The sequence below is a fragment of the Anabas testudineus genome, chromosome 10, assembly GCF_900324465.2.
Source record: "Anabas testudineus chromosome 10, fAnaTes1.2, whole genome shotgun sequence".
Lineage (NCBI taxonomy): Eukaryota > Metazoa > Chordata > Actinopteri > Anabantiformes > Anabantidae > Anabas > Anabas testudineus.
This window is the reverse complement of record NC_046619.1, coordinates 12,307,689-12,330,418: the sequence shown is the minus strand read 5'-3', so window position 1 is coordinate 12,330,418 and position 22,730 is coordinate 12,307,689. Positions and strand designations below refer to the sequence as shown.

General features: G+C 41.8%; 4 protein-coding genes across 5 annotated transcripts; 3 read left to right on the top strand and 1 right to left on the bottom strand.

The window, feature by feature from the left end:
• Window positions 1-2,617: 2,617 nt before the first annotated feature.
• LOC113160225 (zinc finger protein 568-like) lies at window positions 2,618-4,981 on the bottom strand. The gene is made up of 3 exons (XM_026357362.1): window positions 4,744-4,981; window positions 4,074-4,185; window positions 2,618-3,948 (listed from the first exon to the last, which is right to left on the bottom strand). The coding sequence occupies exons 1-3, from the start codon at window positions 4,903-4,905 to the stop codon at window positions 2,906-2,908; spliced, it is 1,317 nt and encodes a 438-aa protein (XP_026213147.1). The 5' UTR covers window positions 4,906-4,981; the 3' UTR covers window positions 2,618-2,905.
• Window positions 4,982-7,268: 2,287 nt separating this feature from the next.
• mif (macrophage migration inhibitory factor) lies at window positions 7,269-8,608 on the top strand. The gene is made up of 3 exons (XM_026357363.1): window positions 7,269-7,511; window positions 8,048-8,220; window positions 8,374-8,608. The coding sequence occupies exons 1-3, from the start codon at window positions 7,404-7,406 to the stop codon at window positions 8,438-8,440; spliced, it is 348 nt and encodes a 115-aa protein (XP_026213148.1). The 5' UTR covers window positions 7,269-7,403; the 3' UTR covers window positions 8,441-8,608.
• A 436-nt stretch (window positions 8,609-9,044) lies between these two features.
• On the top strand, window positions 9,045-14,077 carry LOC113160223 (zinc finger protein 345-like). Of its 2 annotated transcripts, none has more exons than XM_026357360.1 (5): window positions 9,045-9,370; window positions 9,927-10,347; window positions 10,646-10,716; window positions 10,855-10,915; window positions 11,482-14,077. In XM_026357360.1, exons 2-5 carry the CDS (start codon window positions 10,023-10,025, stop codon window positions 12,744-12,746), a joined length of 1,722 nt encoding a protein of 573 aa, XP_026213145.1. In that variant the 5' UTR covers window positions 9,045-9,370; window positions 9,927-10,022; the 3' UTR covers window positions 12,747-14,077. The 2 variants fall into 2 exon arrangements, with proteins under 2 accessions (XP_026213145.1, XP_026213144.1); XM_026357359.1 differs by having other exon boundaries at window positions 9,048-9,370; window positions 10,646-10,773.
• A 196-nt stretch (window positions 14,078-14,273) lies between these two features.
• On the top strand, window positions 14,274-17,980 carry LOC113160224 (zinc finger and BTB domain-containing protein 17-like). Its single transcript, XM_026357361.1, has 4 exons — window positions 14,274-15,198; window positions 15,400-15,518; window positions 15,671-15,788; window positions 15,954-17,980. Exons 1-4 carry the CDS (start codon window positions 14,796-14,798, stop codon window positions 16,928-16,930), a joined length of 1,617 nt encoding a protein of 538 aa, XP_026213146.1. The 5' UTR covers window positions 14,274-14,795; the 3' UTR covers window positions 16,931-17,980.
• Window positions 17,981-22,730: the final 4,750 nt, after the last annotated feature.

Genomic DNA, 22,730 nt, shown 5'->3' with positions numbered 1-22,730 from the left:
CAAGTAGAGGTAAAGAAGTGACAGATAGAGCTGTGAGCTGTCACTCGATCATGTGCTGTTTTGTGAGATGACGCTAATAATTTCCCTGAAGGTTAAAGAGTTTTGAAAGGTTGAACTGAGAACTTTAATTCTTTTCAGCTTGAAGGAATAAACCTTGGTAGGACTAGTTTGTCCGAACGGAGGTCTGAGCACACTCTGTGTTCACAGTTTGATAATAGTCTTGATAATAATCATCTCCTTCTTGACTATTTCTCAGTTATTTGCTTGTTTGATTAAGGATGATTGGTTTTATTTATGTTTATAATAATATCATAATATCCACCTGTTGAGTTGATCTAACAGGGCAGATGATTTTAGTTGAAACCTGTCAATCCAGATGATGCTTTTCCCACCAAATTAAGCAGCTTTTAACAATAATTTTATAAAAATTATTGGTTCACGCTTAAATGGCAGTGAAACCCAGAATGCATTGGGATGTAGTGATTTTAAAAATAGATGACAAATCACCTGCAAGCATTTAGATATGAAAGAGGTAAAATCATGTGGTACTGACACAATTCGCATATTTATATTTTTTAAATTAAAAGATCAATTAATCTAATACATATTAAAGAGTACAAAGTGATTTGTATCCTCTTAAGTGGATACAACATGTTCCAGTTAGTTAAATCACACATATTTCAAACTGTTGTGTACATGTCATTAACATTTTTGGTCTTTTATTGCATTTATTTTGTTTAATAATATTTAAATTATATTGGGTACCAACATAATTAACTTTTCAAATGTTTAAGGAAGAAGGAAAATTGGGAAACACATGCACATATTCATACACATCTCGAACACCAACAATTGTATGTTTCCCTTCCCTTGACACTTAACTGCTACTGTAAGTTGCAAATGGAAAATAATCCAATGAAACTTTATTATATGAATTACAATTAAGATGACAAACACTATGTAGCATATAAATTCACATAAATTAGACATGATGCATGTGTGTTCAGTCATAATAAACAAAAAAAAACAGTTGAGGAGTTTTGTTAAGATGGAAACAATCTACAATGTGCAACAAATATTTCTTGCAAGATTCACTGCAAATAAATTCACAGCTGGTGTAGTTAAGGGTCTTTATGTGAGCAAGGGAAGAAAAATGTGTTAAACACAAGATCTTACAAACGCATTACATACTGTGTTTGTGTGCATATCTAAAATTGTGTGTGGGTTGTAAATGTGAGAAAGAACGCTGGGAGTTCGTGTCAAATATACTGTGTTAAATAAAGTCCCATTGTGGTCAATGTGTGACCTGTGGTCAAGGGACCCAAACGCAGTTTTTTCTTCACTTTTCAACTTCTCTGAAACTCTATACAGAAAACTGCACTTCTCATTAAATTAACTTTAACTTTCATTTCTTTTGAACTTTCCACGCAAAGGGGTTTAAGGATGAGCCAAGTGGTGCTTCAGGATGACGAGAACTCCAGATACACCGGGAGCCATGTCAGGAAACAATAGAAGACTTGAAGCCAGGGCCAAAGTTTTACTGTGGGGAAATTTTTCAGACAACTGAGAAATTTAAGAACTTATATTTTCTTCAGAAAACCTGCACGATTCCAGTTGACACCAGGCAAGATGCAGTGTACAACCTGGACAACCAGGCAGCCGTTATGGGAATGTCTGAGACTACGCTGACAAATAACATTATAATAAAATTTTACACAGTCGACCATATGAATAAAAATAAAACATAATTTTTTTATTGAGAAAGCCTCATGAGATTGATATTCAGTACAGCGCTCTACGTTTTTTTTTGTTTGTTTGTTTGTTTGGTGGCAGCATCAGGCCCAGCCTACAGTGGAGTTGAGTTTTATTATCTGTGACAGCTTGGCTCTCAGTGGGAAGAAAAGTCTCGGTAAGAACAGTTTGTAGAAGTCACTTGTCAGAGCTCTAGGGTAATATGAGTTCTCTCTAATGTTTCTGCAGAACAGGTCCAGCTACTTCACCTCTGTTGTGCAGGATTTAACAGAGGAAGGTGCTGCACTTCTCAGCAGGGGTTCTGTTACTTCTAGTACTGTCCTTTAATTACCTCTACTACCTCTGACAACCTTTTTGGTTGCCTGTTTAGTTTCTCTTATCTTATCTTAGGGTACTTTTCCCATGACAATTCCTCAAACCTCAAATACATCAAGGGTCATCTTGCCCCTCTTGGGCACCAGAAAAGGCTGAAAGATCATGAGTCCACCTACACCCTGGGACGATAGGGACGATGTTGGGTCTGTGTGCTGGTTAAACAGAAAGGTTTCTGTTCCTGAGTACATGTGGTCTGTCTACTGCTGCAATGTTATTTTGCAACATGTTCATGTAACATTTTCTAACAAATGTCCAAAAAAGCAAGACTGAAAGTGAAAGATTTATTTCTTAATAAGACCAAAACACAAACATACAAAACACCAACATGTCAGTTATATCGTCAGAGAGAGAGAGAGAGAGAGAGAGAGCAAACAAAAAAAGGGCAGCAGCTTTAACGTTTATGGATAAAAAGATAAAAAATTTAATTTTTGACATTTATTGATCATCATAAATAAGTACAAGCTTTGTAGTACAAATAAAACACCTCATATTAAAATGGCTCAAGATTGATTTTATTTCTCCTCCTACAGAGAAACACCATGTACAACTCTGACTATTTGCCTTTATTATTTTTATTTGCGTTATTACACAAATCACCCACACGTGTATTTGCTCCTTTATCTCTTGAGTCAATTTCACTTCTTGTCATGTCAGAGTGTAAGAAAGGCAACTCTAAATCACTGAGAATCTACCACTCCCATTCATAATGTAAATTCTACCACATTCAATTAAAAAACACCTCTCTTTCCAGTTCTGTAAGAGGTCTGAAGCAGAGGCTCTAAAAGCACTGGTGGCTTTTCAGTTGCTCCACATCATTAAAGCCCCGTCCACAGCTGGCACACTGGAGTGCTGTCTTTTCACTGTTGTGTATGAGTTGGTGTCTCTTTAGGTACTCCACGCGACTGAAGCGCTTTCCGCACGCCTCACACCCGTATGGCCGCTCACCTGTGTGGATCCGCTGGTGCCGTTCCAAGTTGCCGAGACGGCTGAAGCTGCGTCCACACTGTGGACACCGGTGCGGCCTCTCCCCCGTGTGCACTAGATGATGCCGTTCAAGGGAGCGTGAGTGTGTGAAGCGCTTACCGCAGATCTCGCAGCAGTGCGGCCGCTCAGCAGCGCAGGCACACTCGTGGTTCTTAAGGGCCCAGGCGTGGCTGAACGTGTTGCCACAGTGGGCACATGGGAAAAGACTGTCCTCTGCTCCACTGCTTGGTAAATGGGCTCCCCCTAGTGGACAGGGGTGCTCATCCAGCTCAGCCTCTGAGGTGAAGCCTCCTCCACACTGTGGGCAGAAGTGGAGCAGGTCCCCGCCACCCTCATCTTCCCCTCCGCTCTCCCCGACACTTCCTGGAGCAGAAAGGTGGGGCAGGTGGTCTGAATCTCTGTGCTCCACCACATCCTCTCCAGTCACAACCGCACATGAGTCGCCATCTCTTAGCTTCTTCGTCCAGCCTGCCCTCAGCTCTCCCCCAACCACTCCTGTCCGTATGCTGTCCTTCACCCTGCTGTGCCCTACCTGGTCCTCTCTTTGCAGGGTGGGTGGCTGAGGCTCCAAATCTTCATCCTGCTCCATTCCATCGAGACCTATGTACTTGGGTGCTAAGTTTAGTTCGCTGCCTCGCCCCACCTCTGAGGAAGGGCTGACAGGCTGGGAAGATGAAATGGCAGCCTGCTCACGGCCTTTTTCAGCCCTCAGTGCCGACTCCAGACCCCTTAGCTCATCCACGGTCATGCCCCCTTGTGGCTCGGCTGAATCCACCTCCCAGTCCTCCTCCTCTCCCTCTCCTGGATGAAGAGTCGGTGGACGATCTGACAGGTCGCCTGGGGCAGACGGAGGAGGAGAGAGAGTTGGTGTGAGAAGCCATTTCCAATTTCTAGAAAACTCTTGGTCTCTGAACATTTCACTAACTTCCCCTCCCTCTATCAGTGTGTCGTGGGCTCATTACCTTCGCTTTGGGCTCTGGAGCCAGTGTGGAGGTTCTGGTTGGGCGGGTCCATCTTCAAAGCCTCCTTGATTAGCCGAAGAGAGGTGGGTTGATAGCTCTCTCTTTGAGAAAACTGCAACGAGAATAGAGAGTTAGATAAAGCAGCTGAAATCAGGTAGAATATGCAATCTACTGTTTATTTTCTAAATGTTATCAAAGCACTAAGGCATAAAGCTTTATGATTAGTTAGATTTCTTTAAAGCCATTTCCTCTTAGTCATCAAAACAAACCTTAAAAAAAACTTCACAGGGAGGTTAATAACATGCTTTGAATATTCAAATACAGACAACAAGTTGAGGAGTAGATCTGTTCCCTGCCACTTGGCCCTGTGGTGGAATAATAAACAGCTTTTCACCTCTTTCTACCTGAAAGCTCACTGCACTTGAGCTATGGAGAGCCCTGCTCAGCGGGCTCCTCTGGAAGCTAAATATCAAATCAATAGCTTTCCCTTTACCAACTACATCTCAGTAGTCATTTGATGGCTGAAAAACACCATCAAAACTCTCTGTCTCTCTGTGATCTCGCTCTTCTTTCTACGTTCTTTCTCAATCTAAACCGCAGAGCAGTGCAGAGATGCTGTGCCACTTTCTCCTCCTACTCCTCCTCCTCTGAGAAAGCCTGTCTCCCTCACCTCCTCTTTGATGTTGGCCGTCTCCTCCCCCTCACCGCTGAGGCTGCCCTCCCCTTCCTCGTCCTCCACCATCCCTTCCTCATCCTCTTCATCCCTGGGGAAGTGGATGAGGTACATCTCCCTGGCCTCCTTCCCCCCTCTTCCTCCCGCTCCTGCTACCATCCCCACAGCCCCTCCACTTCCTCCTCCTCCTCCTCCTCTTCCTCCACCACCGCTGCTGCCACCTCCTCCACCTCCTTCCTCCCACACACCTCCAGGCCAGCCTCTGCCAAAGGCTGCTGCTGGGCCCTTCTTTGACTTGCCTCCTGTGGAGAAGAGAGGAAGATGAAGGAAGGGTGGGAGGGAGGTGAGACAGGAAGGAGAAAGTGAGGAGGGGGGCAAAGGGGAGGTAGGACACAGGAAGACAGAAAGGAGAGAGAATGATATATGAGTGGAAGAGAGATAAATAGGAGGAGTAGATTAGAAGGCCAGGAGAGAGAGCAATGAAGGAGAGAAAAGATTGAGACAGAAGGAAGGGGGAGAGGAAAGGAAGCAGAGGAGAAGGAGTGAGCATGATGAACGAGTGAGAGGGGACGAAGAAGGACAAACAAGAGTGAGAGACAGAGAGAAAAACATGTGACAGAGAAAAGGAGCAAGAGAGGCAGTGAAGAGCGGGAGGAATGGAGTGGGCAGGGGGAGGAGGAAGAGGCAAGGGAGGAGGGGGAGGATGAAGAGGTGGAAAAGAGGAGAGAGAAAGAGAGACAGGGAGGAGAAGTGGAGTGGAGTGTGTAATTATAGTGGTGGTGGTGGAAAGGAGCGGGAGAGGAGAGGCGTGGAGCAGGAGGGGGAGGGAAGGGGAGAGTGTGTGTGCAACGTGATGAAGGAGAGAACAGAACAGGAGGAGGTGGGGGGAGGGAGAGGAGCAACACAGGAAGGGAGGGAGGGAGAGAGGGAGGGAGTGAGAGAGGGAGGGAGGGAGTGAGAGTATGTGCAAAAGCACAGAGGAGTGGGAGGGACAGAATGCAGCAGGGAGAGAGAGGAGAGGGGGAGGTGAAGGACAGAGGGAGCGATCATGAAGAGGAGGCGGAGGAGGAAGGGAGGAGGGAGGAGGGAGGGAGAGATCAGCTCTTGCCAGATGGTTTCCAACAAAACAAGTGCGTCTTCACATAAGCCCTGACTACCAGCAGGAAAAACAGCCTGAAACACACACACACACACACACGATGGTTTAGCACTGTACTGGCACTGTACTGTGGATGACACAAACTCACGCAGATCTGACTTGTTTGAGAGGGAAAGCGCCATCAGAAACACTTACGGGCCACCTCAACTTTTCGTTTCTGCCGCCCTCCCGCTCCATCCTCGGACGCCGCCAGGCCGGCGTTGCGGCGGCTGGCGGCCCAGCCCATCCCGTACTTGCGCTCGGTTCTCAGTTTGTTCTCGGTGAGCCTGAGCCGCAGTTTGAGAGCCTCGTTCTCCTTCCTGTTGAGGGACAGCTCCACCAGGTAGTCGTTCACCGTCTCCTGGAAGAGTTTGGTGATCTCACACACCGAGGCTCGGATCAGACTGTCCATGACAGCCGTCAGATGAGTCTCAAACGTGGTCACCGATTCCTCCATCATTTCGACCGCAGGCTCGGATATAACCTGATGACGGTACAACAACAACAACAACAACATGATGTGGTTCACATTTAAACCACTTTTCCTACATGGATCACAAAAGTTTCACAGTGTGTAATCGCTTTAACAGCCCGAGACGTTGCACATTTCCATTTTTATGCATAACAACATGTGCCAGGTATTAAAATAGTAACTTTATTTGCCGATTAATCCAGGGGAGCAAGTTACAACACCTCGACAGCGACGTGTGACAGGGCTCAGTAAATCACACTATCATATAGTGGTTATTCAATTTCAATTCCCACCTTGCTGGATTGTTTTTTTAAGTACAACAGCGACGTTACAGTTGAATAAATATCCTACGTGCGGCCACTTTGTTGGTAAACTTGTGTAATTGAACGCACACTGATGTTAAAGTAGAAGGAAGCAGTAGCCTCTAACGGTGCTAGCTGCCTGGCTAACGTAGCTTTATATACGCACCGTTTGCTAGATGAAAAGCCGAAGGAGCAACTTAGACGTGAGACGGCGACAGACGGTGTGATCTCACAGATCAGGGATGAGCTCGGTCGTTGTTCGGGAGCCCAGAAACACGGCGACAAAGGGAAGCGCCATCCAACTTCTGCCCCCTCTCTCTCTCTGCTACTGTTTTCCTTCTCACCTCCCTCAGCGCTGCTTAATGATGCTGGACGGCACTGCGCATGCCCGGTACCGTAATTACCCTACACTCAAGACCAGCCGCACCCTGGGATTATCATACACCGAGATTTCACGCATGGATTACTTTGGAGTGTGGCCCAACAGCGTTAGAGATCATCATTTTTAAGGAATGAAGGAAGTACTCACACAAACTCATATTCCACGCGGTTAGCGTTGTGTTCAGCGCTTGTCGCCGACAGTGTCTTCCAGGGTTGATGGGGGCGCTGTGATCATTTTGCCACATGATTGCACGCTCTCCTGCAGAAGGAGACGTGTCTAGTCTTGTCTTCCGCTAGTGTCGGGGTAGAAGCAACATCTGAAACCTTGTGAAGGGAAGTAAGAGAGCACTTGAACAGCCTAAACATGCCGATGTTCGTGGTGAACACCAACGTGGCCAGAGGCGATGTGCCGACAGCTCTGCTGTCCGAGGCCACAGAGGAGCTGGCTAAAGCTATGGGTAAACCTGCACAGGTAGGCCTGACCGCGTATTCTGGCACAACTTGTCTATTATATCTGAAAGTAAAGCTCTTTCCGCCATCATTACTCAATATACACGGATCTATATGATTGAACCTGCATTATTCTGTTAAGCTCTCATTTCAAGTTATAGCTGTCTAATGAATGAATTAGGCTTTTTCTAATGTCAAATGGTCACTTATGCTCGCAGGTAACAATACTGAGAGATTTTAGGAAATAGTTTTGCCTTGTTGCAGAAAGAAAGGTTACCACAACCAGAAAGGATCCACACCAACATAAATACAGAATAACTCATATATATATATATATATATACAGAATATGTAAGATGGATGAAAATGGGTCAATAATTATAGTCCAGGGTGGAATGACAACAGATATATGACTAGAAATTGTGCGTCCCCCCACCCCTTACAGAGTAGAGTAGAGTTTAATTAGATTTAGGATTCAGATCCTAGCTGTGATGACATCAATGTTTAGTTTGTAGCAGAGTGAGTTCTGATCCTCGCCTTTGTGTCTCTGTCGTACCAGTACATTGCTGTTCAAATCAACGCTGAGCAAATGATGATGTTCGGAGGAAAGGGAGACCCCTGCGCACTCTGTTCCCTCCACAGTATTGGCAAGATCAGCGGTGCTCACAACAAGCAATACTCTAAACTCCTGTGTGGACTGCTCAACAAACACCTGGGCATCTCTCCTGACAGGTGACCAATACACACAACAAGTACATTTGCTGCACATCATTTGAGGTCAAAGTAATATGGTGACAGAAACATACAGACTTAAATACCATCGTATCTCATATACCTTAATCAATGTTAGTGTCACTAACCTAGTTCTCTTTGTGTCTATTTTAGGATTTATATTAACTTTGTAGATATGGACGCTGCCAACGTGGCCTGGAACAACACAATCTTTGGCTGAGATGGGAGTCAACACACAGAAATAGTCATTCCAGTTTTCCAGTATTATCTGGCAGTACACAGGCAAATATACTGTATGATTATCTTAAAAGCACTTAGTTGGACCCTTTAGCTTTGCACTGATTATTTTACATTTAAATGCAATAAAGCAAACCATGAAGACCATAAATGAATCTCTTTTCCTTGATTTTCTAAACCTGCAGAAGCATGCTACATTTTCCAAGCTCAGCATTCATTCATCATTTCAAATCTCTCATTTAATCAATATAATAATGTAATTAAATATATTATAACAGTAACAGCTATCTTTTTATTAATATTTACGCCCATGAGTTTTCTCAGAATTCAAAATTTGTGGATTTTATTGGACAGTTTAAGAGAAAACTTGTCCTTTCTGGAAGAATGGCCAATCAGAGAGGTCCCACTAATGAATTAAAAATGTTTAAGTCAAGCAAAACCTCATGCTGAATGAGAAATTTTTCCACTGCCTTAAAGCCCATTAATGGATTTTAACTAATTTATAAAGCACTGTGTACATAACATGATTTCATAACCTTTAACAAAGACATTAATTCAAGCATGTGCATCTCCAGAAGCATATATATACAGACAAATATTTACAAATATCATCGGGGTCTTATAATTGTATAATCATAGATAGTTTAGGGAGTTGGATTACGCTACAAATTATCGCGGGTCGCCAAAAGATGACGTAGTAATGACGTGTTTTTCCTCCTTTCCTGGATAGCCTGTGTAACAATGGCGGATGGATGGTTTAATGTGTGGCTGTTGGCTAAATTTTAACGAATAAATGGCACAGAATTAACATTTCGCTATCAGGTGTCGATAAGCTGATTTACTGTTTATCACACAAGGTTCTGAGCTGCGGTTTATCAGTGCAGTCAACGCGCAGTGGGTCTTGTGCCGGACGGTCAGTATGTTTTGCATAGTCGGTCAATAGCCCGCCATGTGTAGCATATCTTAAATATACAGTATGTCTTGTTAAGGAAGTGTGTCCTTCTCACTGTAAACCACCAATGTATTTAAAATAGCAACATTGGTTTGTTATTTCCTCCAGAGAAAAGTACAAACACAAACGGAGCAAACGTTAGCTTGCGTCAATCTGATTTAGGCTTGTTTACGTTTGGCTAACGCTAAACTGCGTTAGCCAAACAGCTTAATTATATTGATTTCATTATAAACAGTGAGCCAGCATTACAGGACCAGGTTGCCCCAGGATTCACCAGTTGTACACACATTTCAGCGTTATTATGTTAATGTTAATTCCTGGCGGACGTCCCTAATTCTAGCATGGACGTGTTTATAATTAAGATGCCTTTATGTTGTGGTTGATGCATTGCTGACTGTGTGTGTCTGCTAAAGCAAAAACAAAAAATCTAATGTTCCATGGTAATATTTGTGGAACAAGCCCTCAAGCATACTGTTTTGTTGTTGATTCTAGCCTTATACCTTGTATCTCTGTTTAGGGATAAGCAATAGTGGTTGGTGAAAAAAACAGTAGAACATCACACAACACTTCCCGATTGAGGACATCTGTAAACTGCTACCAGCCATCTTTAAAGATGTCTGACTATCTGAAGAGAGCGTTCAGAGCCCAGCTGACCACAACCATGGACTCATTGCTGAGGAGTGCTGTGTTTGAAATAATGACCGTCTTTGAGAACAGTATACATGACCATCAGATGGAGTTGGCGCACAAAGGAGAAGAGGTTGTTCAACTTAAAATTAAGTTACAGACAGCAGAGCTCAAGCTGCGGGAACGTGAATGTGGAGGTGACAGGGGATTTGAAAACAATAAAACTGTGACGAGTGAAACACAAAAACAGCCTGAACCTGTTCAGAACACCCCTGAACAAACTTCGGATGTTCCTGAGATTGATGTAGAAGGTATAGTGTTTAAATGAGATCAATAACATCTCTGTATTGTAATAATAATATGAATTATTATCTATTTTATGTTTAAATATAGTGGCTGTTGTTTTAGAGGTACTAGTGTAGAGTTGTTGTCTTTATTTAAACTTGATTTTCTAAGCTGACTTGACAATGTTGTCAAATCTAAGATAATATTAATTTTAAGTTCATAGAAAGGCAGAACATAGAAAGTATTTGTTTCTTACCAGATCACAGAGTAAAATGAATATATGTCTTTGATATGAAGTTGGACTATATTTGTGTTTTTGTGCAGTACCGGATGACTGGTGTGCTCCACTGGGTTGCGAGACTGGGACCAAAAAAGATGAAGTCGCATGTCCAAGTGTAAGACTACGTACGCTGTCAATTCCTCTGTGGAACATTCCAATCATCAAGCAGGAGGTGTGTTCCCCACGTCCCTGTTTGAATTATTTTGCATGGCTTCTTATTGGAAATATAAACACTAATGTCTGTTTTTTTCAGACGGGAACTTATCACATTGACCCACATCAACAAATAAAGGTTATCAGGAAGTCCAAGAGAGGTGAGTTTTTCTTTCTTTCATTCATTTTTTGCTGCTGTAAATACTTGGCATTCTCAGACTGTTTATCTTTACTTAGTTTTACTTTTATTTTCACACATAGCTTTTTTATGACTTCTAAGGCTCACTTTATAAATAATATAGTTGTCAAGTACAGTTCATCTTCCTTGGAATTACACCAGAGATCTTTAACCATAAAAAAGAGCCAGTAACACCAGCCAATCACCTGTGATGCCAGTTAGTTTGAGTTAACCCAAGCACATTTATATCTGGGCATTTCTGTGGCAATAATAATAATAATAAAATGAATGCAAATGTTACAAAAGTGTTTTTTGGAAACCCTGTCGCTTTCATAAACAACTTTTAGTCTTTTTGAGTATGATTCTACAAGCTTGGTACACCTTTTTTTGGGCAGTTTTTTCTATTCTTTTTTGCAGTACCTCTCAAGCTCCGTCAGGTTGGACGGGGAGCATTGTGCACAACCATTTTCAGATCTCTATGTTCAAACGGGTTCAAATCTGGGTTCATTTAGAAGAACAGAAGTAATTGCTTATCTTTTTCTGTCACAGGTTCCTCATTAAACAAGAAGCACGGTCACACTCAGGATCGAAGCTCACCACCATCTGATCAAGAATCTCGACATCCATTAGTGAGAAGTGACAACAAATTTCTCCAAGAGATCAAACGGCAATATTCAAGTGGTTTGGGTCTTAGAAGACGTAGAACTGCTGTAGAAAAGGAGCAAGAAAATACAGTGAAGGCCAAAAGATTAGAAAGAAAAGCAGCAGAAACCAAATCTACAAAGGCTGAGACAGAGAAAAATGACGGTGAAAAAATTTACAACTGCAAGTTTTGCAAAAAGGCATTTGATACGTCATTTGGCCGAAGTGTGCACATCCGATCACACAAGAGGTGCCGCGGTTGCAAAAAAGAGTTCCCTTTTCCAAGTGCTCTCAACTATCATAAACCGTCTTGTGAAAAACTCAAGAAATTGTTGGCAAGTGAAATAGTACACGCTAACACTCCAAATTCTGCATCCTCTGAAGAAAAAACAACTTCACCAAGTGAAATACAGGCGAGCATCAAGAAAGAACAGTCACCTTCTTCTAGCAGCCACAGTAAATCATCGATCCAAAATGATGCAATGAACAAAATGCACCATTGTACACACTGTGACAAGAGGTTTAGAAAGCGCTGCAAACTTAAACAGCATATGTCTCTTCATACCTGTGAAAAGCCTTTTACTTGCAGCGTGTGCCTAAAGAAATTCCCCAGTAATCATGCACTCAAACATCACATGACAAGAATGCACAAAGGCCGAATGAATCCCAGTGAGAAAAATGGAGACCTTGCATGGACCAAACCTTTAGAGGACATTGAAGATAATCAAGAGGATTTGATTTCTCCCAGCGACAACAAGAAGCATACATTAACTTGTAACAATGTTCTGAAAGAATGTAGTCCAAGATGGCAAACAATGGGTTTACGAAACTCTGATGGTTTCAACTGCCTGTTGTGTCAGAAGTTTGTAAAAACTAAACGGCAACTCACGGAACATTTTCGCCTCCACACAGGAGAGAAGCCCTTCAAATGTGAGAAGTGTCTTGGAAGGTTTCGCACTTGTGGACAGCTATTCAAGCACAAAAAACAGAGCTGTTGTCCTGTGCCATCGATCCAGTGTGACAAGTGCAGGAAGACTTTTCCCTCACAAGAAATCTATAATAAGCATGTGTCACTTTGTCAAAAGAAGTGGCCTCTTATCTGCAAGGTCTGTGGAAAAGGTTTTATCATTCAAGGACGCATGAGGAACCACATGGAGCGTTGCCACAGCTAAGCCTGCATACAGTTAGTGTCACCTGCCTGTGGATGAAGAAAAATTAGATGTCCTATGTGCTTTTACTGATTTACGGTTTTTAATGACTTACTTTAAGCTGTCCAGTTTTTCATGGTTTTTATTCTGAGATCTAATCATAGGACATATAAAAAAAAAAAATGCATCAGTGTTCCACATTGCTGTCAGATATTAAAATAGTGCTGTAGTCTAATCTGATTGATAATTTTGGTTTAAAAAAAAAAAAAGTATAATTCACATATGATTTGCTTAAATAAAAGTATCACCGGGAAACATGAGAACAAGACACTTTATGCTACAGGTATTTGGCTAACGATTGTTGTAGCTTAAATTGTCATGTGTCTCTTCAAAGTAAAAGCTCAGAGGAAAAGCTACAATGTCTTTGTTCATGCCCAAAGTCCACCACCAAGGATTCTGGTGAAAAATTTTGTAATATATTGCAGCTTATTTCAGGAAATTGAGAAACAATGCAACAGAAATTTGTTTTTTCAGTGAATACCTCATATACTAAGATAATTCATCACATTGATGTAAAAACCAACAATGCCTTAAAGCAGACTTTATCTTTAATGTCAGTATTCACCACAAACAACTGGTAAAGAAATGGTTAATCATAAGTAAATTTGTCTCAAAGTATACAGGTCATTATTACATTGCCCAAATCTGATTTGGCTTTTGCTCAATGTTCAATAATATGCATTTGTCTTCTATTTGCCATAATAGCAGTTAGCACTGTTTTGAAGTTAGAGAAAACACCATCACTTAAATACCCTGAGTGTCTTTTGATGTGCTTGGCTGTGGACTGTGTGGTCTGTACTGTATTTTTTTGGCCAAATGTAAGGCTTTCCCTCATATTGTCTTCTGTCTCATTTTGACAGAAATCTTAAAACATGGCAAATGTTGATTCACAACACTTCAAGGAAGTATGCAGTTGTCACTGGCAAGGTTCAGTGTGAAGTTTAGATTCCTATAAGGCAGGAGGAATAACTTATCTACGGGTATATATAACTTCACTTTTCTTATAATCTACTCCCAATGCTAACCAAATCAATACATTGTTAAAGTTTCCATTCATGTTGTTCTGTTCTTCTCTAAGAGGACCACTGTTCTATCTGATGCTTTGAGTTCTGAAACAAAAAGGTATTTGTTTTTTTGCTTTAGTAGTTTTGTGTATTGCTTTTCAATGATCATAATGCACATAATGTAATAAGTGGTATTGCAAGACTACTGACCTCTTTATTTAAGTATGCGATCATGATCCTTGTTTGACATGTTGCCAAGACGACTCCATTAAAATCAACAATAAACAATTAGCCTGGTGTTTTGTGTAATAAGGTTATTTTTTATTCCAACGTTTCAAATTTACATTATTTGACCTTGTACCATTCTGCTATTGAAAATGTAAAACAGGAATCCAGAGTGTACATCAACATCTCGGAGAGGTCTGCAGCAGCTGAACACGCCAAGCTAGTTATCGCGAGACTTGCAACGTTATCACACCACAGAGAACCTGCTAGCCGGATGAGGAGTTACCGCATCTTTGATTCTTACTGGACTGTTTTCGTGGCTTTTCTACGTTTTTCGCTGAAGATATTTGGCCATCGACTTTGGAGACTTGCCGACACGTTTCGTTAGTTGTTTCTGTTGTATTTACACGGCTTGCTTGAGTACCAGCTTGACTAAGTTGCTACGGTTCGTTGGCTCTCTTGTTTACACGCTAGCTAACATTAGTAGCAATGTCAGTTAGCAATCATAACTGCGTTATAATATTGACTGTATTACTTGTTTACAATCTGTTTTTCTGTGTAACTATCTAGGAGGTGGTTAAGTATATGTCCTTATATTATACAAAATGATTAGGTGGCTTGTCAGGACTGGATAAAACAGTAGCGTTAGCTCACAAGATAACACCATTGCTTTCTTGAGATTGGTTGTCCAGAGATAATTACAAAGGCGATTTGGTTAGAAAAGCAAGTTACTGCGATAGATGGCTGTTGGAGCTTATGTCGCTACTCTGCATGGCAACATGTCATGGCAGTTCATAGATGCCAGGGCAGAGCAGTGATCGACCCTCAGCTGTATCCGGAGGCCAAACAGAGAAGACTGCGTTGTCAGTTTATCGTTCACATTAAAACATCATCACAGAAACGTAGGACAATGGAGTCGGTGAGGAGTGCTTTCCACGCTCAGCTGGCTACCGTCATGGACTCTCTGCTGGCAGCCGCTGTGTGCGAGATCGCCAAGATCTTTGAAGGCAGCCTGTGTGAACAGCAGGCGGAGCTGGCGCAGAAAACTGAGGAGATCTCCATCCTGCGAGGCAAGCTGGAGAAAGTCGAGAGGAGACATAAGATGAAGAGTGCAGGGAGCGAGGAAGGGGAGATGTCATCAGGACACAGAGAGGACACCTTGAAGCAGCAGACCATGACAGGATCAGGTATTACATCTAATTTGATCTTCTAGTCAGCAAGTCGTTGTCATTGTCTTTGGACAGAAGAGTGAAAACTGCTCCAAAGTGGGCATACGGTTTCAAGAAAAGAGGCTGTATTCTCAATTATCTCATAATTAAGAACATTTTCACTAATATACTACCCTTTAAAGATACACTGACTATCTACTGTACATTTTTCTTACACAGTACAGAATCTGGGAAATGATGTGTTGTCTAATTCAGACCCATCAGAAGGACTCAGTCAGAACCTCAGTAGGCTGAAGGAGGAAGTCACAGGCCAGGAGGGAGCTTCAGTAAAACATGAGGTGAGACCAGGTGCTGCCTCTTCATTATTTAGATGTTGGCTGTTGTATTCACTCTTTTATTATTTTATGCACAGCTAAAAGTGACGTTTAGACCATGCCTGGCTTTTTAGGTTTTCTGCCTCTTACAGATTTGTTTTTCTTATTCTCGTCAGCGTGCTGCTTCACGACCATCCTTGGGGTCTGTCACTGTCCAAGACACAGAGGGAAGCCTTGCTGCTGGGGACCAGACTCAGATAGATACCCAGTCTGCCACACAAGCCAAACCCAAATGTAAGAAGCCACTACATTTTTTTTCCACTATCGGCTATTTAGCATTTAGCCTTTTCAATTTTACACCAAGACAACCATTAAACTATGTTAAGTATAAGGGTATTTTAATATAGACTGTGGGATGGAAGTGTATTAGCCGTTCATTTCCTCTTAATTTCTCTGCAGTATCTCACTGGGATCAGGGCAGTCGCAGTGCCGACCACAGAACCCTCCAGGATCAAGCCACCACCCCTTTTCTGTCAATCTCCCAGAGTGGACGCTGCTCCCCCAGGACTGACCCAAGCCTAGCTCAACCGGGGGAGTGGCTACCAGGTGGGGTGTCTAGTCTGGAGAACCTGCAAGCAGGTGGCACCAGCTGCTCTGGGCCAGCTAGCAGCAGCACTGGCACAGATGCACCCTGCTTCCGACCTAGTTTTGTGTCTGGTGAGACCAGCAATGAAGATGACGATAGTTGTTTCCCTTTCCTGGACCAGGAGCCTGAGAACCAGAACTCTGATCACAACTCAGGGCAAGGCCAGGGCGTGGGGCAAAGGGTGGCTCGCCAGGATCAACTCCAAGCTCCTCATGGTGAATCACCCTGGAGACCTAGAGAGGACAGAGCTGAAAGAGGCACCATTAATCACACACGGCGTGGCACAACCTTTGGCAACAGAGACCCTCTCCGACCACAGTCTAACTCACAGTCCCTCACACTAAGGCACACAAATGCTATCGGCCTCCCTCCAGCTCCCGGTGGAGGTAATGGACGACCTTACACATGCCCATACTGTACCAAGTGTTTTACCTACCCTTCCCACCAGCGCAGGCACCTTTTACGCCACACAGGAGTCAGACTGCATCCTTGCCAGTTTTGTGACAAGAGCTTTCTCACTCCCTCTGAGCTTACGGTACACACTCGAACACATACGGGGGAGCGACCTTTTGGCTGCACCCAGTGTGGTAAACGTTTTGCACGAAGTGGAAACTTAAGAGCTCACCAACGGGATGTTCACATGGGGAAGAGGCCTTTTGCTTGTACAGAGTGTGGGAAAAGATTTGCTCACAGGGGGAACCTGAGGGTACACAATCACAGAGTCCATCAAGGAGATCCTTACTACATTGATGATCAGCAGGAGCCTGACATTGTCACTAATGCCATTTGAAAGCATTTTAAAAATAGTTCTGCAGTTCAATTTTGTTTGCAAAATAAACCCTAGGAAGTTGTTCCATTGCCTATTGTGCCCCACCTTAATGTGTTACTGATAACTTGAAGTAGCATTTATGTAACAGAAGGTATTTAAGATATTTTGTTTTGTTTTTGTCAGATTTGATGTGGGGCAGCCATAATATTTGTCACCATTGAAATTCGTGTGATTAATGACGTACACCGCAAAGCCAAAAGGTAGACTCTTGTAGTGAGCTGTTTTTTACATAACATAATATAATCATATAATCGGAAATACTGGCCATTGTAATTTCCCATGATGTTCTTGCTTCAGTTCAGAGGAACATCACTTAACAGTACATTTCAATTTAAGTCAAAGAAATACAATATTTTTGCATAAAGCCAATAAAGAATGTCATGTCGGTTTTAGATTCAGACATGTGGCATGTTGCAGTAGGATAGCATGGCTCTTCATCATTGTGCTTATGTACAGACAATCTCCTCCTAATTTTGATTTTGACTGTGCTTTCATATAGAAATGTTATTACAACAGGTACATGACTGCATTGTTAAAGAACTGTGCTTTAATTTCTCATGCTGTTTTTGCAAAGTGAAGTTCAGTAATAGTACAAACTGTTGTTCCTCAGCATGAAATGTCAATGCATTGTAAAGTGTACTCTCATGTTGTTACACTACTCTTTGCTGAACACATGGGGGCAGTGTCGACATATGAAGGATTTATGGAAATAGCTCCGAGCTGAAATATATAAATACATTTTTTATAGAAATGTTGCTCTCAGCATATTTTACGTATGTGCCCCAAATTTTCACATCTTTTTCCCTGATGGATGCACTTGTCATCATGCATCTCTCTCATTGAAGTGGTCCTTATGCATGTGCTTATAAGGCAAAATCAAAATGTGAATATATGAGATCTGCGATTTATGTGTTTACAAGCACAAAACCTAAGTTCTCTTGGCAGTTTATAGTGTGTGTAAAAGTGTGGACTGTTTTACAAAAATACCAATACAAGGACATTTTTACATCAGCCCTTCTGAATTATTTAAAATTGTCCTAAAGCAGTATGTATATGTATCTGTATGTGAGTGAACATTTCCTACAACTGGTTCTCTTCACTGCATTGACCATGAAAGGTTTACTTGTTAATGTGATTTTGTGGTAAGTGATGGAGGACAAAATCCATGGTTCTTGTAAAATAAGCTAAAGTTAATGTGAGGCGTCAGCAGTCTGAGTTTCCTCTCTGTGGTTCTGTCTCTCGACTGCAGTTCTCAACACCATATGTGGAACAAAAAGGGAATTCTCCTCAAACAAACCAACCATTAAAAAAATGCACACTGTTATTTAAATCAGAGGCCTGAAGCTTCGATTCGTTTCAATTGAGCTGCTAGAGCTAGTATTTTTACACTGAACGACTGTGGATTCACTCCTCGATCACCTACTTACAGAAATGCCAACATAAAATGCCTCGAACACGTGGGATGTGCGGGGGTTGATGAAATTTTTGTCCCATCGCTCACTTCGACTTCTGAATGAAACCTGGCCAGGTGCCTGTATGTATTCTCCAGGCTGCTGAGTCTTTGGTTTGCTTATTGAAAGATTACATTCAGTGACCCCTCTCCAGTGACCTCCCCTCCCCCAAAGGTCACATGTGTTTGTCTCTCCTGGTTTTTATGCTCGCAGTTATTAAAATAAAACAGTTGTAAGGCTGCAACTAGGCCGACCAAACATCGTCTGTGAACAGGGAGAAATGCAGACATTAATCGGAATGGGTGCATGTCTCACTTATAGAGTTTTATTTTTATAGATTTATGAGTCAGATCACAGCAATCTGTGTGTGTGACTGAACTACCATTAATGTGAGAGGATTGAATCCCCACTGAGTAAAGCTACAAGCTCTTACAGACCTTTGGTGCATGTACTATGTAAGTACTATATTAATGTGTGGTTGAAGGCATAGGGTCAGATACAAACCCTAATCTATATGCAGATTTGGATCTCAAAATAGGTGTGTGTGTATTTTTCATAAGCAAGGGTCACGTAGGCTTTGCACTGTTTTCTGTTTGTATATTCGGTTATGTGTAATCTCCTTCTACTCTAAGCAGCTTTGCCCCAGGGGGGACAGGCAACAAATGAACAGTTGACCAGACTGGAAGGACTTTATACTACGGTTGCTATGAATTTATGTAAGATAAGTGTTGCATAAAGGTATTTATGTAGCTATTCTATCAATATAAACCAATAATATATAGTGTTTTATCCATGTTTGACCTTCTGACCCTGAGAAAAAATAGATAAAATCATTTGAACAAAGTCTAACAACTCTATACTACATTCCTCTAGTGGGTGTGTTTGATATAAATTCATCCTCTTTTTTTTCCCACAGTCAATATTTAATAATAACTGCATTCCTGTCAGGTAACCATGTCCTAGGCAGTGTTTATCACCTGGCAATAGTGTTATCATTATGTTTTCCAGCCGTGGATGAAGGGCTCTAATGGGCTCTCTACCATTTATGTGACACGTTTTCAGTTTATTTCGCTTGCCCTCAGGGCTGCTGCTTTAATTTCAGAAAAAAGAGAAACACACTACCTCCTGCAACCCCATTGCCTTCAGCCCAAAAAATCATTCCATCACCATCCCATAATCCTCCACAAGTAAAACGATCCCCCTGACACCCTCCTCAACAAACACAGTCACAGAAAATGTCACAGTAAAAAGAAAGAGGATCATTTGACCTCCACTGATGAATCAGTGGCATTAAACCTGTGAAAGTTAATGTGTGTATTTTTTTTTTTTAATATTCAAAGCATCTTTACTGTACGTGTGTGTTTACATGAGTACACTTAGCAGTTTCTTCCTGTGGTTGTGTATTGGGGGCTATGAGGGACTTAGCATTGCCCCAAGGCAGCTCATAATCTACCCAGTCCCACCATTCCCCAGGGGCTGTGGTTTCATGCAGGTTGCCATTACTGTAGTGAAACCCTCGTTTAGGGGATTACAGTGCTGTCTCTTGCTCAAGGCAGTGAGTTGATCCATCGTCTGTTGACTGTATTTAAACACTCACTTAATGTGCTAATACTGTTAGACTGGGGAGTAGCTGCAGAGCTTTTAACTTTCATCTCTTAATGCTCTTTGTCTGTAAAATGTTGACTTTATGGCTAATGGGCTTAAATCCTCTAATAATCGGTCACAATCAAAGAATATAAAGTGAGGTTCTGGATATAAATTTGATGTGATACGGTTCTTTTTAAAAAAATAAAATTTGCTGATGGGAGTTCTTTATAATTATGTTTAATGTACATTATTTACGTGATGGCTACAGCTGAGTGCTTTGTGTGCGCGGGTTTTTATTTGTGTGAATCCACAATAGTGAAGAGCAGTCACTGGGTTGAATCTCCTCTAGCGCTTGGCTGTTTCCCTTCACATATTGGGGGTCACGGTGCATGATGGAGGGGTGGAGTGGGAGCACATTATCTTCCTCCTTTTGAGTCCTTAGGTTTTCGAAGCGCATGTGTGAGTGTTTGCACGAATGTGTTCTCCATAGGTTACTCATGGGTTGCTAAGCAACCGTGTGTCTGCACGGTGGAGTGGGGGTGGGAAGCGAGAGAAGCACCAGGTCAACAGAGACAGACAGTCGCAAGCATTGCTGCGTCGGATTGGATACATCAGTGCCCCTGATGAATGGCTGTTGGCCTGGACTGTGTTGGGGTCTTAAAGTCGGGTCCCTCCCTCTACAGAAGGTAAAGTCCATTTATCTGTATCACACACTGAGAATCCACTTTTTGACTTGCAGAAGAAATTAATGAGGTATGGATGTCTGCTTTAGTTTGAAACCACACAGTGAAAGGCAGGTACAAGTTAAAACAGTTTCAAGTTATACACGGATTCAGTTATTCTAAGGATATTTTATAGAAATTGTATCATATAATTTCTGAATTTTGTAATATAGACATATAAAAAAGACGTTTTTTACTATCAGTAGGAATGCAGAAAAACATTTGTCTACAATCTTGATAATTTATAAACAACTTTAAAGCACAAACCAGAAATTCACAGGTACTAGCTTTTCAGATTTCCTCATTTAGTTTCCCCAATTTTCTGTAACACTAAACTGAACATTTTGTGTTTTTAACTACTCAAACAAAGGAAGACTCCAGAATATCTTAACCTCAGGACATATTTATTTTATTATGACCTTTTACACACTGATCAATTAATTGATTTTTAAGGAAAATATATTGGTTTAGTTCATATGATTTACAGAATTTTCTGATCACATTGTGTATTGACTTTTTTTTAAGTTACCAGGCATCTGGGGCCATTGCTTCTTTGGGCTGGTTGATAATCCAGCCTTGGATTCAAGAGGTTGACAGTAAATCACCTCAAAAACACGGCAGGAAGGTAGAGCCTTTCCTCATCAGAACTGCGTGTTTTTCCTGTGTGATTACACTGGACACAAATAATCTCGCCTCTCTGCGTGTGTGAAGACTTAGATGTTCTGATAAAATGTCAAAGATCGAATGAGGATTCCCTGAAAGTGTTTAATGGAGTAGATGATGAGAGGAAACAATACAGCTCAGATTCACTGCAGGGCAATGGGTCCAAGCGACAGGATGGGTGGTCACGCTCCACTGCCGCCAAAGTAACTGGACCAGTCTGAGGCCTGAACAGCACGACCATAACAGGATAGAGATCTGAGGCTGCTGTCACACAGGGTGAGGTTATAAAGGACAAGCTGAGATGGATTTACTGTACCTGAACAAACCCTCCCTAGGCAGGGATGATGATCGTATTACGGTGATTATTATAATGATGAGGAGGATTTTACAGTTGAGAGGGAGGACAGTTTGGGAGCTGATAATGTCAGGCTTCGCTTCGCCTGTGACATGTTTACCTGTAAATGTTGTACTGTTGTATAAAGGTGGAAAAACTACTCAAAAAGTATATTTACAAGTAAGTCTGTCATAAAACATCCTACGTATGTAAAAGCATAGAAGTGGTAAGATACTTACAGCCTCATTATGTTTTACATGATTTAAATGAGAAGAAGCACTGTGTAAGCAAATGCTGTTTGCAGGGGGCACTGGGCAAAAAGGCAAACACTGGTTTAATATATTAAAATGCTAACCTTAGCCAATATGTTTTATTTAAAATAATAATTTGAAATGTAGCACCAAGACTTAGATATCAGCAAACAACCCACCAGCACCAAGTACAGGCAGACAACAGCTAGCCATGGTCCTCTTAAGAAAGTTAAACCAATTTAAAGCAGTGTTTTTGTTTTTGTTTTTGTTTTTGTTTGTTTGTTTGTTTTTTGGTTAGCCGTGCTTAAAGATCCAAGAATAATATTGCTGGATCAGGAAACTGAACTGGACTTGAGGTGTGTAGACCAGAAAGAGAAGGAAGCAAGTGGGAAACCACTTATCGTTAGTCAGTGTTAACCAGCAAAAATATTTTTCTGTTAAAGATGGACAAAATAGTTTAATACGTGTTCAATTATTTGATATTTCTGTTGTTCACAAACTAAACTTGTGTATAGTTGTCCCTGGCTTGAATATTTCAGACAGGTTGTACTCCTGGCTAAAGCTAATGGGTGATGCAGACAAACATTCAATTTAAAATACAGCACATTTCTAATATCTTTGCTTTGGACCAGATCTTACACTGATGGGACCTGCAGTAAGAGCTAAATACCAAACCTTATGGGGTTATAGACTTAACCAGTGGGTGATGCTGGTGGCATATGGTTGGGGTGAATAGGTGGACACATGCAGGTA